Source organism: Piliocolobus tephrosceles, chromosome 15, assembly GCF_002776525.5.
Source record: "Piliocolobus tephrosceles isolate RC106 chromosome 15, ASM277652v3, whole genome shotgun sequence".
Lineage (NCBI taxonomy): Eukaryota > Metazoa > Chordata > Mammalia > Primates > Cercopithecidae > Piliocolobus > Piliocolobus tephrosceles.
In genome coordinates this window covers 24,933,819-24,950,902 of record NC_045448.1, presented here as the reverse complement: position 1 = coordinate 24,950,902, position 17,084 = coordinate 24,933,819, and the positions used below count along the sequence as shown (strand labels likewise).

The 17,084-nt window shown below is 54.9% G+C and overlaps 1 protein-coding gene across 2 annotated transcripts in view; it reads right to left on the bottom strand.

The window, feature by feature from the left end:
* Positions 1-16,165, bottom strand: part of HS1BP3 (HCLS1 binding protein 3) — a 34,079-nt gene extending 17,914 nt beyond the window's left edge. For both annotated transcript variants that reach the window (XM_023230014.1, XM_023230015.1), the window contains exons 1-4: positions 16,086-16,165; positions 10,122-10,287; positions 5,836-6,043; positions 3,288-3,504 (exon numbers count right to left, since the gene is read on the bottom strand). In XM_023230014.1, the coding sequence (XP_023085782.1) occupies positions 3,288-3,504; positions 5,836-6,043; positions 10,122-10,287; positions 16,086-16,117 (623 nt within the window). In that variant the 5' untranslated portion in view covers positions 16,118-16,165. The remainder of the gene's footprint in view (positions 1-3,287; positions 3,505-5,835; positions 6,044-10,121; positions 10,288-16,085) is intronic.
* Positions 16,166-17,084: the final 919 nt, after the last annotated feature.

Genomic DNA, 17,084 nt, shown 5'->3' with positions numbered 1-17,084 from the left:
AGCCTGTCCCACCAGACGCTGCGAGTCCTCGGGGACCCGGAGGGGAAGGGTCCATAGAATAAAAGCGTTGTGTATGTAGAAGTTCCTCAAGTTACTGCCTATAATAGCAAAACCCTACAGAAAACCCCAGCATGTTCACAAGCAGGGGCCTGGCAATGCCACTTACAGCCCATCGAGCTGAGAAACCAGCAGAGGAAGGAGGGAGAGCGCAGTTATTGATCTGGAAGGACCCAGAACATGTAAACTGGAAAAAAGCAAATTCCAGAATGGCACATAAGACAATCTCATTTTGGCAGTAAGACGTGAATATTCAAAGACGCATTCAAAAATTCACAGGGAAAGGAATTTTATCTGTGTTTGCAATTTGTCTATACTAATTGTGTATCATTTGAGTCACAATGTAAAATGTTTCCCGCAGAGGATTTCCAGCATAAGGCAGAACTATTAGGGTAGAATGTCAATTTTCTCAGCACCGTGACATCTCTAAAATAGAAAGTTAAATACAAAACGGGGGCGACATGGAGCAGCAATCGGGACAGACCACAGGGTGAAAAAGCAGAGTACGACAAGGCGCGTGCACTGTGCCTGCAGTTGCATGGATGGCGCTGGGAAGGGGTCAGACGAGAGCCCCAGCAGAAGGGGAGAGCGCTGGTGTTGGGATGGGCCGAGGTGAGGGTTTTTTCTATCTTTAAGCGCTCTCTAATGGTGTAATAATGCTCTCTTGTCCCTAACCAAAACCAGGTTTACAAGACAAAGAAAAGCCAGGCCGGCCTGGGCTCCGGCTTTGTGCTGGCGACTCCCACCCTCCCAGCAGCCCTGCAGTGGAGCAGCCCTTCAGCAGAGCAGCAGCGCCTCGCCGCGGCCACGGTGGGGAAGGACCGAGGCTGGTTGCAGGGAAATGGTGGCTGCTCCAGGAGCGCCCAGAGCTAAGCACACACATGGGGCAGGGCAAGCTCGGAAACGGGGGCTGTTGCACCTGCACAGGAATCAAGGGCACGGGAGAGAGAGGGGTGCACAAATAGTCCTCCGAGGAGAACAGAAAGTCCCCCACCAAAGGGCAGGTGGGTGGCACCAAGAGAGATCAACAAGCCCACCTGGGTGTCTGTGAAAGGCCGAGGTGGAAACCCAACTTCAAGGCATGGCTCTGCCACACACACGGCTCTGGCCAAGATCCTGCTGAACTCCTTTCTCGATTTTCCCATCTGTGAAAGGGGGATAATCCTGGGGCCTTGCCCACCTCCCAGGCTGATAAAGACTGGACTGGAGATGGCGTGGGGTCCTGGCTCTGCTATCTGCAGGCTGCAGGAACGTGGACGAACCACCTGACCCTGAATTGGAGTTTCCCACCACACAGAAGAGGCTGATGCCAGTGCAGGCCTCCAGGGCTCCGTTTCTTGACCTGTGCTCACAGTGGATCCTGAAAGCAGTTTGGTGAGTCATGACCTTTCCAAACATTGAAATAGAATAGAAAATATCCAAGTACGATACACTTAGTAAGGTTTTGTATGAGTTCTGGGAACTTTTGCTTCATTTTATGGGATGTTTATACAAGTGTGTCCTGGGTCATAGCATATAATATAGTTTTTACTATGGGTTGTAGCAAGCAGTTTCAGAAATCCTGTCTTACAGATATAATGAGATCATGTAGGCAAATGCTAACTTAGTTCCCAGCATTTCATAAACTCTCAAAAAATGTTGCTTCTTATTTCTGCCAGAGGTGATAACGCTGATTCATCAGCACCTTGTCACATGGGTCCTTAAAAAGAAAGCCCAGCAGAAGAGGGTCTTAAGCCAGCAGGATTACTCTTAGGTGCTAAGCTTTCCCAGGATTCAGGGGCGAGGACCCCAGGGTACAGAGCTGGGGAGGGGGCTGGGCCCCCCCCGACCAAGGGGTCCCAGGACAGCTGACACATCTCCCCTGACAGTCTGCTAATGGAGTAAGTAGGAAGTTCAAGGCAGCACTTGCCAGCCCCAAAGAGCATTTTCCTACCCAAAAAAGGAGCCGCTCTGCTAAGTGTGTTCTTCTGCCAAAGGCTGGCACGGACAACCAAAGTCCATCTTGGTTTGGCACTACGTGTGGTTACTGAGAACAACAGAGAATGTGAGTTCAAACAAAGCCTCACCCTTGCCAAAATAAAGCCCAAGAAAGGCCTGCAGGGTTGGGCCAGGCTGATAAGGAGTGACTATTAGAGGCTTGTCCCCACATCACCCGCTACTCTGGCTGCCTTTCCCTCAGGGCCGCCAACCCCACTCAAGGACAAGGCCAGCCACGGAGGGCCAGGAGGGGTGACTGCAGGGCACCTACTGTGCCTAGGTGCTGCAGGACCCTGGCTCCGGGGCCTGTTTCTGCTGCAGCTTCCCGAGCGCCGTGCACCCTTTTCCAGTGTGAATCCTCACCCCTGGACGCTGGTCTCATGGCCACCCTGCAGCCCACCCTCCCATAACCCTCCCCACGAAGAAGGCCTCTCCAGAGTGGGCTGTGATTTTAGGACAGAATTCTGCATGCTGATGAAGTTGAACTTGCCTCTGCCTTGTTTCTACTGGGCTCTAATTCCTTTCTGGGGCAGGACCTACAAGAAAGGACTCACTCATTTGGCGTCTGAGGACTTCGGTAAATGGCTAAGAGACATTCGTTGTGGTAGACAGCGGGGAGAACAGCACCTCTGGCCTGGTCTGATTCCATTGAAAGATGGGGCCATGATGATAGCTGACTGCTAAATTTACATAACTCATTTCATCTTCACAGGAGCCCTAAGAGGTTGGTACGACCATGAGCCCATTTTCACTGAAGAAAACCGAAGAAAAGAGATTGTAAATGGCCAGAGATATATGGCTGGTGAACGGCCCTGTGTGGAGGCAGGGCCAAGGTGAATGCTCCTGCTATGCAGATGATACAGGCCCGGAGAGCTGCAGCTACCTCTGCGAGTTCTGCAGCTGGAACGAGCACCGAGTCCTCCCACACTAGCCGGACAGGTCCGCAGCCTGCACTACTGAGCTGTCACGGGGAGCCTCTGCCAAGCCTCAGTGCAGAGCCACAAGCGGAGGACATCCTGTGACCCAGGCAGGGAGGCGATACCTAAGCCCCGCCCCAGAGACATGGACACCACCAAGGGCACACAGAGAGCTGGTTCCCCCAAGCACACCAGGCCAAGGCCTCGTGGCCCAGATCCTTGTGAGGGGGCGACCTGGGATGCTCAGGGCTTTTCTCAGATTCCAGGGAAGGGGGATGTCATCTCCAGAAAGCCTGGAATACACCAAAGGGACCCTCTCGACAACGGGAGACCAACCGCATAATGCCCAGAGGGTCCAGCGCCTCCTCCTCCTCCAAGGATTCCTCAGCATCCTCGCCCTTCAGGCCCTGGATAGGAGGACCGTCTTCCGCCACTTGGTCTTGCTGCTCAAAAAAGTTGAAAGCCTCTTCATCATTCCCTGTCTGGCTGTCTGTGCCATCCAGGACACAGGAATCTCTGCTGGTGAGCCCTGCAGCCCCTGGGGATCTGGTACCTGTGGAGGAAGACAGAAAAAATGGGACTTGGTAACCACCCCAGAGCCAGGGGAGGCATCTTGCCACACTGCACCCTCCCATGCCAGGATCTGAGGTCAAGGGCTTCCTGCAGCCTCCTGGGACCAAACTTGTCCCTCTTGGGACCTGAGCAGGAGGGAGAGTCTGGGTGGATAGAAGGTGACCTCCGTTACGGGGGCAGCCAAGTGCCTCCTGCAGCCCCTCAAGGGCTGACGGGCACCAAGGAAACCTTGAGTGAAGTGGTCACCAGTGAGAGCTTCAGAGCAAGACAGGGGCAACGGTTCCTGAACCCAAGGCCCAGAGCCTGTGTGCACAAGGATGGCCCCATCCTCCTCCTCCTGGGTGTGCGGTGGGATAAACCAGCCAGGGCACAGGGTGATTCAAAAAGAACCACTGCAGCCAGAACCATTTATAGTCGGAGGCACGGCAAGGAGCTCTGCAGATGGAGACCTGCTCCAAGAGTCTGGGCACCTGGACTGTGGACTGGATGGGTGCTCAGCGTAAGCATGTGGAAGATTCCAGAACAAACGGTGACCACTCCATTACAAACTGGCTTAGATCAGCGCTTCTCAAAGTGTGGTCTTCAGACAGAGAATGCCCGCTGTGTGACCACAATGAGGTAAGTACAGAAAGCGAGAGTAAGCATCCAGAAACTTCCATAGCATCCTGCCACCATCACAATACCCAAGCATGCTTTTGTATTTGTGAAAGTATCCATCTGTGACAGGCTGGGAATAAAAGAGTTAGCCCTTGCCACAGATAGTTTGAGAAGCGTGGGCTCGGACTGTTTGTTCTTCTCTATCCAAGTGCTTACTGGGTAGTTTATCTTTAAAACAACTGACTTTTAATAAAATCACATTGTAGGTAAAGAACTTAGAGAGTGTCTGGCATCCAGGATGCACTGAGTGATAATGATGATATTGTATTATGTGATGCTGTTATTTTACTTGGACAAATGTGAAACGGCCATTCAAAATCTCCCAAACCTTCAATTTCATGTCATAAGCATCTTACATTTAAACATCACAAAAGCCCTATGAGAGAGATCCCAACTGTATGTCCATCTTGGAGATGAGCAAAGTGAGGCATAGAGCAGCTTGTTTCTATCCTGCCTCTCCACAAGAGAGGGCCTGGGACATCCTGAGCATCTCTTCCAGCTATGGCTGAGCTGGAACCTCTCAGCACAGTCCACCCAGCCCCAGAGATAGGCAAGGAAGGAAGGGTTGTGACCTTGGAAGAAACAAGGCGTAAGAGAACCCAGACCCGTGCGAGGGGCACCAACATGGCCACAGGACACCTGGGCTGTGCAGCTTGTCCAGTCCTAGGCCTGTGCATTCACCAGTTTTGCTTCTCTTCCTCACCTTTCACTTTTAAAAATTTGTTTTATTGATGGTCAACTTTCTTTTGAAAACTTTCCTTCTGTCTTGTGGAACTAGGAGATCCACAGGAGCTGGGAAAGAGTTAAGCAGACGGATGTAAAGAGGGGAGAAGTCAAGGGGTGGGAGTCCAGTACCAGCAGTGGTGAGAACCTGCCCTGCCCTGGGGGCATCTGTGAGACCAGGGCCTACTCCACGGGGGTTCTGGGTTGACAGGACTAACCGAGGAGTGGGGTAAAATGGTAGCCACCATTTACTTTGTGGTTGTCTCTGTTCTAAGCACTTTGCATGTGTTAGCTCAGTAAATTCTCATAACGACCTGTCAGCCCGGCTACTCCCACCTGACAGATGAGAAAACTGTGGAGAGAAGAGAGGGCTGCGACACCCACGGGAAAGGCCTGACGTCTCCACCACTGGGGGCAAGGGTGCTGGATCAATTCCTCAGCCTGGAGCTGTCCCCGTGACTCTTTCTGTGGGGGCACAGGTGAGAGGCACATGTCCCCAGGGGCTGGTGACCAGCCTGGCTGTGAGAACACAGCTTTCCCGGGATACTGAAGGTCCCTAGGGCTGGCTGGCAGGAGGCAGAGGGGTGTGTGGGGTGTCTGTCAGGGGGTTGTATGTTGTGCATGGTTGGTCAGGGGGCATCAGGCAAGCTCTAGGAATGGGGCTGGCCAGGAAGGCCATGGATGGGGGTCACACTATGGAGAATGCCCACTGTGGGAGCCCCCACCTGACACCCAGACGTTCAGGCCCTCAAGGGCAGGCCTCCTTCTGCCCATCCAGCCAAGGATGTCAGTGAGGCCACCTGCCTCACCAGCCTGGCTGAAGCCTCCAGGCTGCAGAGGCAGCTGTGGACATGCTCCCACCGGGGCAGGGCAGCGGAGCCTAGTTCTGGGTGGGGGAGACCTGAGGGACATGGGGCAGAGCCTCGGGTACCTAAGAACTCTAGCAGCTCTGGGCTGCCCGCCAACTCGGCATCCTTGGAGACACAGCGCAGGATCTCATTGAACACGGCTCTCCTCTCCCGGATGTCAGACTCCCCAACAAACAGGACCTTCCTGGGGAGCGGGGGGAGGCTGGCTGCTGCATAACGACTGCTCAGTTTCTGGTAAAACTCCTCAATCTCGCTGTACTTTTTGGAGACCTGGAATGAGAGGAGCATGTGGTTTCTTAAGTGAAGCGTGGCAGGGAGTGCTCCTTTCTCACCCCGAACAGGGGTCCCCGAGGCCCGGCAGCCACCACAGGAAGCGTGCCAGGAACGCCCACCTGCTGCCCCTCCGCCTGCCTCCCGGCCTCAGGCTCCAGCCCTTAACACTCCTGGCCGATAGCAGATGCAAACATCTTAGTGGCCCAGAGGAAACATGCAATAACGATGCCATTCTGGGCACTGTCACAGGTCCAGGTAAAAAGATTCGATACAGGGAGCCCTGCCCGGCCTGCAGGTGATGAGGGCCACTGCGTTCATTCCCAGCTTTCTGCGTATCAGGAGGGTGATCTCACCGGCTGGCAGGTCATCTTCCTGCAACACCGTGAATCACCTGTTCTCAGCACCGACCTCATTCTCCCGTGAACCAGTGCAGCCTTCAGCGGGCCAGCCCATACAAGCAGTGGAGACAGGTATTTCCAAGGCTGGTTCTCTGCCCTGCGTCAGGCAGGACCTCTGCATGCAGGCACCCGAGTGAAACAGGCCAGGACTCTTGCTATCGTCAGAAGGCGGCCTTGAACACCATCTGACTCAGAGAGGGCAGCACTCAGCGTCCTGTGGGGCCAGCGGGTGACTCCCGCCTCCTCCTCAGCCTATCCCCACAGCTCCTGGGCAGCTAAGTCTTCGCTGCTCCACTCACAGAGCTCTTGCTGCATGTGTACTCTGTACAGGGACACCCCAGCAGGCTCTCGGTCTCAGTGGTTTTTCAGTGCCATCACCGTGTCTGTAACCCTGTGGCTGCTCAGCAAAGTCACCTGCCGTATACACACACCATCGGTCTGGCACCTACCCTCACTCCTAGCTCCTCTGTACTTTCCCCATAGACTGGGCCTGTCTACCCCGACTGAAGTGTGGATCACTCATTCTTATGCTCCCAGGCCCGGGCTGTGCCCACCGTGTGCCACTGGAGTGCTGGCGTGCAGGGGCTGTGGGCATCTGACGCCCTCTGGCGTGGGGGGATCCCTTGGTGCAGGGTGTGTCTGGAGCACACACCCTTGGCTCCAGCACCACCACCCAGAATGCCCAGCCTGCAAAGGGTCAAGATACCAGGAGGCAGCTGAGGGGACTTCAGAACCTCCAGTGGGGAGTCATCTGGGACAGGTGCTGCTTGCTGTTGTCAGCACAAGAGCCTGGCTCCAGACTCTCCTGAAAACAGCCCTCAGGGAAAGGCACGTGGACCCCTTCGCAGAGCAATTGCTAAAACACAGGTTCCAACAGCAGCTGACTCCAGCCCGGCCCCCAGAGCAGGCCACGGTGGGGGCTGGGCGCCCCCTGCTGGCCCAACTGCTCCACTCAGGCTCAGACCACAGACCCAGCAAACCCAGGCTTTGGGAACCTCAGTCTCCAGTGCACTGGCAGTGTGAGTGCACCGTGGAGCTGTAGGCCTGGGCTCCCACCCCACCCGGGGCCCACGTCCATCAGGGGTTCAGGCAGGATTTCTCGGGTGGGTACCTGCGCCAGCAACAACAGGAGGCCAAGTAAGAGGCCCTGAGCAGAGGAAGCTCAAGGTTGAGAACTCACATTTATCTGGTGCCCCCGTGTGCCAGGCACTGCTGAGGACGGGGCAGACAGCCCTGTCACTTTGAGTAAGCTTGTGGGTGTCTGCACTGCTAGCACACCCAAGAGCCTGCACAACCTCCACTGCAGTGCCCCCTCCTGGGGCCACTTTTACTCCATGGTCAGCAAATCAGTCCATGTTTATATTAAAACACATATGCCCTTTTAAGTAGATACAAAATGCTCATTAATTCTTTGAGTTAAATCATGAAACGTCAAAAAGACTTCAGGCTTGGGGTATGTAACTGGGCTCCATCCTGAGATCCCATGGGGAATAAAGGAGTTCTTTGCCCTTGCAGGCACTTTCAAATGTTTGACAAGCCCCTGCACCCACACACTCCACAGGGAGTGGGCATCACTGACTAGGAACAAGTGGCACTAGTGTGATGCATGGAGGTGTTAAAACATCCTCACATACACCTCACATGTAAGGCCAGCCCTCTGCACAGAACCGAGTGGGCTGGGTTGAAGCCCAAGGTTCCCAGAACGCTCCCTCCTTCATGCCCGGCAACATCAAGCTCAAATACTCTCCTCTTCTGCTCCTGTCCCTGAACATGCGGGTGCATTGAGCCCCATCCTGGGTCAAGTCAAACTACCAGGAGCTGCAAAGCGCCCTGCAAAGCAGAGCCACTCTCAGAGCAATGCAGGTCCAGAATCACCCCTGACATCACACGTTGCTTCTCACCAAAAGTCGGCCACAGAAGCAATCAAATGAAAAACAGCATTGCTATTCTAGACGCTTCCCATGACATTGTTGAATGTCCCTTAAAATTGTGTGGCTGGGCATGGGGGTTCATTCCTGTAATCCCAGCACTTTGGGAGGCTGAGGCAGGAGGATTGCTTGAGCCCAGTTTGAGGAGTTTGAGACCAGCCTGGACAACATAACAAGACACTATGTCTACCAAAAAATAAAAAATAAAAAACAAAAAGCTGGGCATGGTGGCGTGTGCCTGTACTCCTAGATACTTAGGAGGCTGAGGCAGGAGGACTGCTTGAGCTTAGGAGTTCCAGGCTGCAGTGAGCTATGATCACACCACTGCACTCCAGTCTGAAGAGAGTGAGATCCTATCTCTTAAAAAAAACATTTGTGCTATAAATTTCTCTTAAAATTTAGTGTCTCTTTCAACAGGTCACCAGAAAGATGCAACTCGTTTCCCTTTTTATCTTGGCTGCTAGGAGACTCCATGCTAGCCCCGTGTCACTCCCCGCTGTACTGTGGGGTCTAGTTCATTTCACCTTTGTCCTAATAATCCTGTACCTGTGTCTCTCGGTCTCCAGCTGCAGGTCCTTTTCACAAGAGGCCAAATGGTAATAATAAGTCAATGAGTGTGTGATCTCAACCCTCTTGAAATTCTCTCCTCCCTTAGCTCCCGTGACTCCGTAGACATCCAGTTCTCTCCTTTCTGCCTCAGCTACAGACTCCTCTTTCTTCCCAAGTCTTGAACCCCCGGTGTCCTCAGGATTTCCTTCTCAGCCCTTCTCTCTGCTTTCCACGTCTGTTCTCTGAACAACTTCATCCACTCCCAGATTTTTAGTATCACCTGCAAGTTGATGACACCCTAGCCTGTATCTCAGGTCTGAGCCTGTACTGAGCTCCAGCCTCACGTATCCATCCACAGGGTGGACACTTCACACTCCACATGCCCCCTGGATCTGCTCCTCTATCATATTCTTTATTTCAGTTGGTGGAAACAGTCAGCAAATGTGGTGCATGTTACCCTGTAAACATTTTCAACTCTCCCTCTCCCTTCCATACCAAGTGCAATGGCCTGCTCCAAGCCCCTGCTTTGGGAATGACCATATTGGCCACGTATCTGGGGTCGCTGACACCTGTTTTGTTCCTTCCAATCCAACGCCATGCTCACAGCAGATTGGCTGGTTAAAGGCAAAAGGGCCCATGTCACTCTCCTGCTTAAAACTCTCCTTGGCTGAAGTAAGTCCAGGCTCCCGCACACTCTCCACAATCTGGATCCTGCCTGTCGCTCACCTTCATCTTGCCCACTTCCTCCCAGGACCACACTCAACTGCGCAGAGTTCCCCACTCAACATCCTGCTTCCAGCCTCCGTGCCTTCGCTTAGGCTGCGTCATCTGCCAGGACACCCTTCTCGCCTCTTCTGTTGAGCCCCACCTGCTCCTCAAAACACAGCTCAACCACCACCTCTTCCAAGAAGTTTCCCCAGGGTGAGTTAGGTGCCCCTTCTCTATACCCCCAGAGCCTCCCATGTGCTCCTGTCCCCATTTGTATCTGTCTCTTTAGAGGTCTGCCTCTCCATGGACTGAGGGCGTCTGATTCACTCTGTGTCCCTTCTGTCTAGCACGGTCTGGTACTCCAGGCCCCGAGCAAGCAACAGACAGAGAAGCACCTGCTCCGGATGCTACTTGAACCCTGGTGGGCAGGTGTGTCTGCCTGCCCGGACCCCGGGCACCCCCGAAACATCCCGGCCAGAGCCTCCGGCTCACCAAGAACTGGACGACATCCTCGGGCCTGTGCTTGGCCGACTTGAACGCAGCCAGGCGGGTCACCACCAGGATCTGGTACTCCACGTGTCCAGACATCATCTTGCCCCGCACCTCCTGGTGCTGGGGCACAGTCAGGTCGAGGCCAGTGTGGGCATTCTGAAGTCGCCTGCAGAGGAAAAGAAGGCAGGTGGGGTTCAGGGTCAAGGCAGCAGGCTTCCTGAGCAAAGTGTGGGGAGGGCCTCCAGGTGCCTGACAGGCCTGGGTGCCAGGCGACTGCTGGCTGTCCTCAGTGGTCACTGCTCCAGGCCACTCATCCCACCACACCAGCCCCTCGTAAGACTGGCTTCCCAGGCCTCGGACCTGGTCCTGCCTTTGGGTTGCTCAGGGACAAAGGTCTGCTCCCTGCAGGAAAACGGGAAAGGATGAGGCTTGTTGAAGGAGATCGACACAAACCCTGGGCAGAGTGGGGGGAGCAGCATCCCAGTGCCTGTACTCAGACCAAGGAACATGGCTGGGGCTGCAGAGACAACAGGGGACTGAAATCCCAGCTGGAGACAGGCACCTCTCTTTGGCTAATGGGCAGGAGGGCTGCTACAGGCCCCCTGGGGAGGGCACGGGATGGGCACTGGAGGCAGGGCCCTTGTGACCCGTCGTGGCCCAGAGAGGCACTGACAGGCCTGTCCCTCATGTGGGCAGTCGATGCTGCCCCTCGAGGTGTAGAGAGGATGCATCGGCAAAACATCTCCACTCTTGGAGACTGGTAAAACGCAATTCGAGTATACTGAATTGTATGACGAGCAAAGAAATGATGAGATGTTTTCCTTGAAGTGGAAAAAGTTATTACATACATCCCTCATCCTACGTAAGGTGAGACACAGACCTGTGCAGACTAACGTCCCTCACGCAAACGCCTCTGGCAGGACATGCCAGGCACCCTCTGAGCAGCTCTGACCATCAAGGTGAGACCTCCTGTGTGCCGGGCAGGACCCTGAACACACAGGAGGGGCTTCTGGAGCTTAACCTGTGTCTGGGGCAAGGCCCCTCCCTCTCTGGAACTATACCCCAATCCATCAAATCCCCCCTGCCTGAGCACTCCTCCCACACAGACCCCTCACATCCCACCTTAGGCCACGTGGTCACCAGCACGACACTGCTGTCACCAACTGGCGAGCCTACAGTGATGCGGCTCCTATGCCGTGTGTGCTACCCAGTGACTGTGTGCTGTACACACAAGGAATATCCTTCCGCAGTGTAGGGCACCCCAGGAAACCTGCCTTCAGGTGGTGAAAAGTGGGCGAGGGCCGAATGGGCACTGGGAGGTGCACATGTACAGCCAGCCCTCTGCCAATGGCACTGAGTTCACGCGGTGTGCCCTCGCGGCCTGGTGTCGCCCACGGTGTCACTGTCACCAGTGTGGAGGAGGAAGGTGAGGCTGGATGCTGAGGGGAGATGCGCTGGGCTCTAGGGATGACTCTGTGAAGTCACTTCCACTTCCTGCAGCCCTGCGAAGGAGCTCTGCTACTCAGATCCACTTAAAAGACAGGGAAACAGACCCTAACGGGAAAGCGGCTGCCCAGGTCTCACCCCGCATGAGGTGGAGCTGCTTTCAATCCCAGACAGCTGCTCCAGAGCCCAGGTGGCCTCTTATGGGGCAGGCATGAGAAAGGGGGCAGGCATGAGAAAGAAGCCAGGCACCATTTCTTTAGGATCATGATGAAAACGAGGCACACGGGGTTGAAAGTGACAAGAAGGGCGGTGCCTGAGCTGGGGGGAGGTCCTCTCAGGGGTAGGAAGGGGATGGAGCAGATCCAGGTTGGCATCTCCCACCATCCAGCTCCCTCACAGCACCCCACATCCAATGGTTCTCTGACCACGCCAGAACCCACAATCCATAACCCCAACCCTTTTCCAGGGTCCCATTCCATTGCTGGAATCCCTCTGCCTCAGGCCCAGCTCCCCTGACTTCTTACCCAGGGCTGAGCTGGCCTGGTCAAAGCCCACTTCTCCAGTTCTCTGCTTCCTTCACCCTGTGCCCAGGTGGCTCAACGTGACTGGGGACAGACATGGTGCAAACATGCAGTCTGTTCCCATTGAAATTCACAGCTGCAGATTTGCAGGCACAGCACCGCACCAGGCTTGGCAACCCTACCTTGCCCTAGATGTGGGGTTCTCAAAGTGTGGTCCCTGGATCAGGATCAACATCGCCTAGGAACTTATAAGAAAGGCACGTTCGGGCCTAGGGTGGCCAGCAATCTTGTTTTCTTAGTAAGCCCTCCAGCGACTCTGATGCACCTGGGCCTACTCCGTCACCCTCCCACTTCCCTGAACCCACAGGAAAACTTTCTCTGCAGGGCCAGGTAGTAAATATTTCAGACTATGCGGGGAATCTGGTCTCTGCTGCAGCTGCTACGGAGAGTACATAAACAAATGGGGGTGTGGTGGGCAGGATGTACCCTACACCAAGCTTCTCCAACTGTAATGTGTGTGCAACCCCCTGAGGATCCTGTTAATATGCAGATTCTGGTTCTGCAGGCCCCGGGTGGGCCTGAGAGTCGCCATCTCTAGTAAATTCCCAAGTGATGTGGACACTGTTGTGTGCTGCTCCAGAGACCATCAGAGAATATCCTGGGCTTCACTGTCACCTCTGCCCATCAGCCTGCAGCTGCTCCCTGATAGCTGCCCTCTCCTGGGACTGTAGACAAACTGGCTGGCTGCTCCTAAGGCCAATCTTCTACAAGGGCAGCGGCTCCCGGCCCCTCCCACCTACTCAAGGACACAGCTGCTGCAGCTCACCCCTCTTTTCCGCACCATCGATTTTCCTTCCTTGCTGGCCCACACTCGTTAGCATGCAACCACGCTCTGACCGCTCATGTCACAAAAGCTGTGCTTTGACCCGACATTCCCCTTGCTCCGTTTCCCTCCTGCTCTTTCCAGCAGAACTTCTCAACAGAGGGCCCCATATTCATGGGTTCCTCTCCTCCTGTTTCATCTTGAACCTGTTCCAGCCAGACTTTGGTCCTCATCATGCAACAAACTGCCCACGTCCAGGTCACCTGTGACCTCCGTGTTGTTAAATCCAAAGGTGAGTCCTCATTTCTCCTCTGGTCTCACTTGTCAGCAGCAGTGGGCACAGTCAGCCGCTCCCTCCTTCAAGCTCTGCCTTCACTGGCGGCTGGAGCGCCCCTTCCCTCTTGCTTCTTCTCTGCCCGCCCTGGCCACTCTTGCTCAAACAGGAGGAGAGGAACTGCTTTGGATGGTTTCCCTTGATGGCATCCAGAGCACCCTCCTTGGATCTTTTTCCTCTCACTGTACCCCTCCCCAGGTGATCTCATCCGGGCTCCAGGCTTTAAATATCGTTTCCGAGCCAGTGGCTCCCCAACTCCCATCTTTTTTTTTTTTTTTTTATTTTTTTTTATTTTTATTTTTCATTTCTTACAACTTTATTCCCATTTGTTCACAATTTCATATTTTCTCATTTGAGGAATGTCTATCTAAGGAATACATGCCATTAAGAATCAGAATACCTTTTGGGGAAGTGAAAATCAGCCCTCCAGGTATAAGACTATTAATGAGACCTGGACAATGCCATGGAAACAATGTTTCTATACAAGGCTCTACCACAGATGTTTTATAAAGAAAATAAAAACTTTTAAAAACCATAAAACTTCCTTCTGGGAGACTTGCTGCTTTGTTACCCCAACTCCCATCTTTAGCCCACCCTCCCCTCACAGCCAGCCCCCTTCCAGCTACCTGCCTGATATCCCCACTGGGCTGTCAACGAGCTTCTCAAACTCACCTGTCTACACCAATGCTGCTCCCACCTCTCCCCAAGCCTGCTAAATGGCAGCCTCATTCTTTCAGCATCTTAGGCTGAGAGACTTGCTTTAGTCTTGACTTCTCTTTCTTGTTCTCATATCCAAGCAACAGCAAACCTGAAAGCTCAATCTTCAAAATATATCCACAACCCAAACATTTCTCACCCTCATGGCCACCATCACCCTGGGCCAAGCTACCACTGGCTCTACGTGGAATCCTACAAGCAATCTGCTCAGCATAGCAGTCAAAGGATCTCTGTAAACTGTCAGTTGGGTCCTATTGCACTTGAAATAAAATCTGATGGCCCCTCCACAGCCTTCAAGCCCTTTCCTGATCATCCGTCACTCCCAAGCTTGCCTCTTCACCCTATCACCTAACATTCTCCCTGGGCTCACTCCACTCCAGCCATACCAGCCTCGGGATCCTGCTGTCCTGTCCTCCGAGTACACACTTTTCCAAGATTTCTTTTTCATGGCTCTCTCCCTCAGGGAGCTTGTCAGGGATCCGCCCAGGGGCCACTCCATCAGAAAGATGCCCCTTGACCACATCATAGAAAACAGCATGCGTGCCTCCTACCACTCTGTTGCCCCCACTGTTTTGTTTTCCTTCATAACATGTGTCATCCCTGACATGTAGATTTGCTTACTGTGCCTGTGCCCCCATTAAAGCTCTATGAGAGGGACTTGTTTGTCTCCTAGAACTTGGGCCGGTACCCGGTACAGAGGAGGCTCTCAATAAACACCTGCTGGTTGAATTCAAGCTTGAGTGCATGTGGCAATGACAGGTGGGAGGAGGCCGCACTGGAAAGAGGAGCTGGGGTGTGACTGGGAAGGGCCGGCCTTGCTGCTGGGCTAAGGCGTTTGAACTCACCCTGCAGGCAAAATCCTTGGGTGTGCTGGTGCCCTCAGCAAGAAATGAGCACGACTCATGTGGCCTTACCACGGCCAGCGCCCCCACGCCTGTTAACAAGATACATCCAGGCTGTGCAGCTGGGCAGAGAGGGAAGCCACCCACCCCTTCCCAAGCACCCAACACCAAAGTCACACCCCATCCATCTGCATATGGCCGAGGGGCCTATACTACTGACGTTGCCCATGCCTGCCAATCTCCAACCTCCAATTCACAAAAAAGGAAACAGGCTTGGTGAGAGGAAGTGAGGTAAGTGGCAGTAGGGCAACCTCTTCTGCCCATGAGGAAGACTTGATCATGCAAGACCAAGCAGGCTCCGACATCAGGGTTTACAAAAGGAATCATACCTTTCTAGACCTGAAGTCACGGGGAATTCCTGATTACAACTGGAAGATCAACAGTTGGCTGGGTAACACCTTCATTTATGTCATAAATTGGCATCTTAGCCTAAGACTTTGTGTAGGGAGAGCAAGGGTGAAGTGTATGAAAATATTTGAAGTAAGTCACTTTACAGTGTTTTAAAGGCGGAAAGAAGTAAAAGCACGTGCCTCCCAGCCTTGCCAGGATCCATCTTGGGCTGGGTCCTTCAGGCCTCGATCAGGACCGACCCACTCTGCATCCTCCGCCTGGACCCCTCCGAGGCCTTTGCTGTAACTTGTGCTCTCCTGAGCTGCCTCGCAAGCAGCGACCACCTCTCCCTGATCTCTCATCAAAGTCATCCTCCCAGAAACCGGGTTCCTGACCTGTACTGTGTTCCCATGGCAACCTGAGCTTACTACCCGCTGCTGGCATCACCCCCTCTCCACCGCAGCCCCCTGCAGGGCGAGCCTGTCTGATTCACCCCGGTCCCCAGTGCCCAGCACCGGGCCTGGGACGCAGGGAGCGCTGAAAGGATGGAGAACTAGGTTTTCGGGCCCAAAAGAGAAGAACCCAAGCCGATAGGAAAGGAGAGCAGAGTCCCCACTGCGCCCGCCTGCACTGAGCCAGTCAGTCCCAGGCCTCCCGCAGTCTTTGGCGAGTTCTCTACCCTCTAGAGGGCCTCAGTTTCCTCATCCGTAAATCGGGGGCGCCACCTCTCCTGCCGGGCGGTGCAGGGGCCCAGCCGCGATAAGCCACCGAGGGCGCTGGGGAGACCTGCAACGGGTCCTGGGCCTGGGAGGCGGCCGCCTCCCCATGCCTCTCCGCCCGGGCGCCCCGGACTGCGAGCTGCGCGGCGTGGGGCACGGGGGTCTGGCTCACCTGGAGGTGACGAGCACCGCCGGGGAATGCATGACGGCAGCGGGGGCTCAGGGCGGGGCGCGCAGTCACGGGACCCGGCGGTGCCCGCGTCACCGCGTCCCCGCCCCGCCTCCCGCCGCCCTGGCCCGCCCCCTGGCGGCCGCGGCCGCGCAGTTCGCGCCGGTGGAGCGCGGCGGGGCGGGAGCGCGGCGGGGCGGGAGCGCGGGCGGGTCCTGCACTGTCGCTGTCGGTCTGCGCAGTTCGGAGCTCCCAGAGTCCCCGGGCTGAGCCGCGCCCGCCGCAACCACCTAGAAGAAGGCTAGCCTGGCCCTGGCACGCAGTGAACCTTAATCGGTGTGTCTGTTTTGGGCTAAAGTTTAGCCGCTAGAGAGACGGGGCTCTGCCTCTGCTATTTCCACCGCCGGTCCCCATTACAAATGCAGTCCCCCTCTCCCCAAAGAACGTTTCATTCAACCGATCGGTCAACAAATATTTCCCAAGCCGGGGCTCTGTCCAGGCCTCGTGGGGTCTTCTTCAAGCTGCACAGTGGACGCCACGCAGCAGCCCAGTACCCCTTGAGCTTGCTGCCTCCAGCTAGCTCTCCTCTGTCCTTCCTACTGCCTGCCGGCTCCATAACTGACGGGCACTCTCCCGACAGAGATCTTCAGAGAGCCACCCTCTGCTGCTTGGCAGAGCCCTGGTGGAGGCCTCCCGGGGCCAGGCCTGTCTGGGATGGCTGCACTTGGGTTCCCAGCTGGAGCAGGGCAATGGGGTCCAGGAGCCAGTTCCCCTCAGAAGGGGAACGTACAGACATGCAGACCCTAACAGACCCTCTCATTTTAGATTCACCTCTCCGTGGTGTGAGAAACAAGAGATCATATCACCTGCCAGCGTAGCCCAGGGAAAGAAAAGCTGAGTCTGCAAACAGGGCCAGCAGAAGGTGCAAACTGCTGCCCCTATTCTGTTACTGTCTCCACCCAGAGCCCCAGTGACAAAAAGCAAGAGAAGCTGAGCTTAACC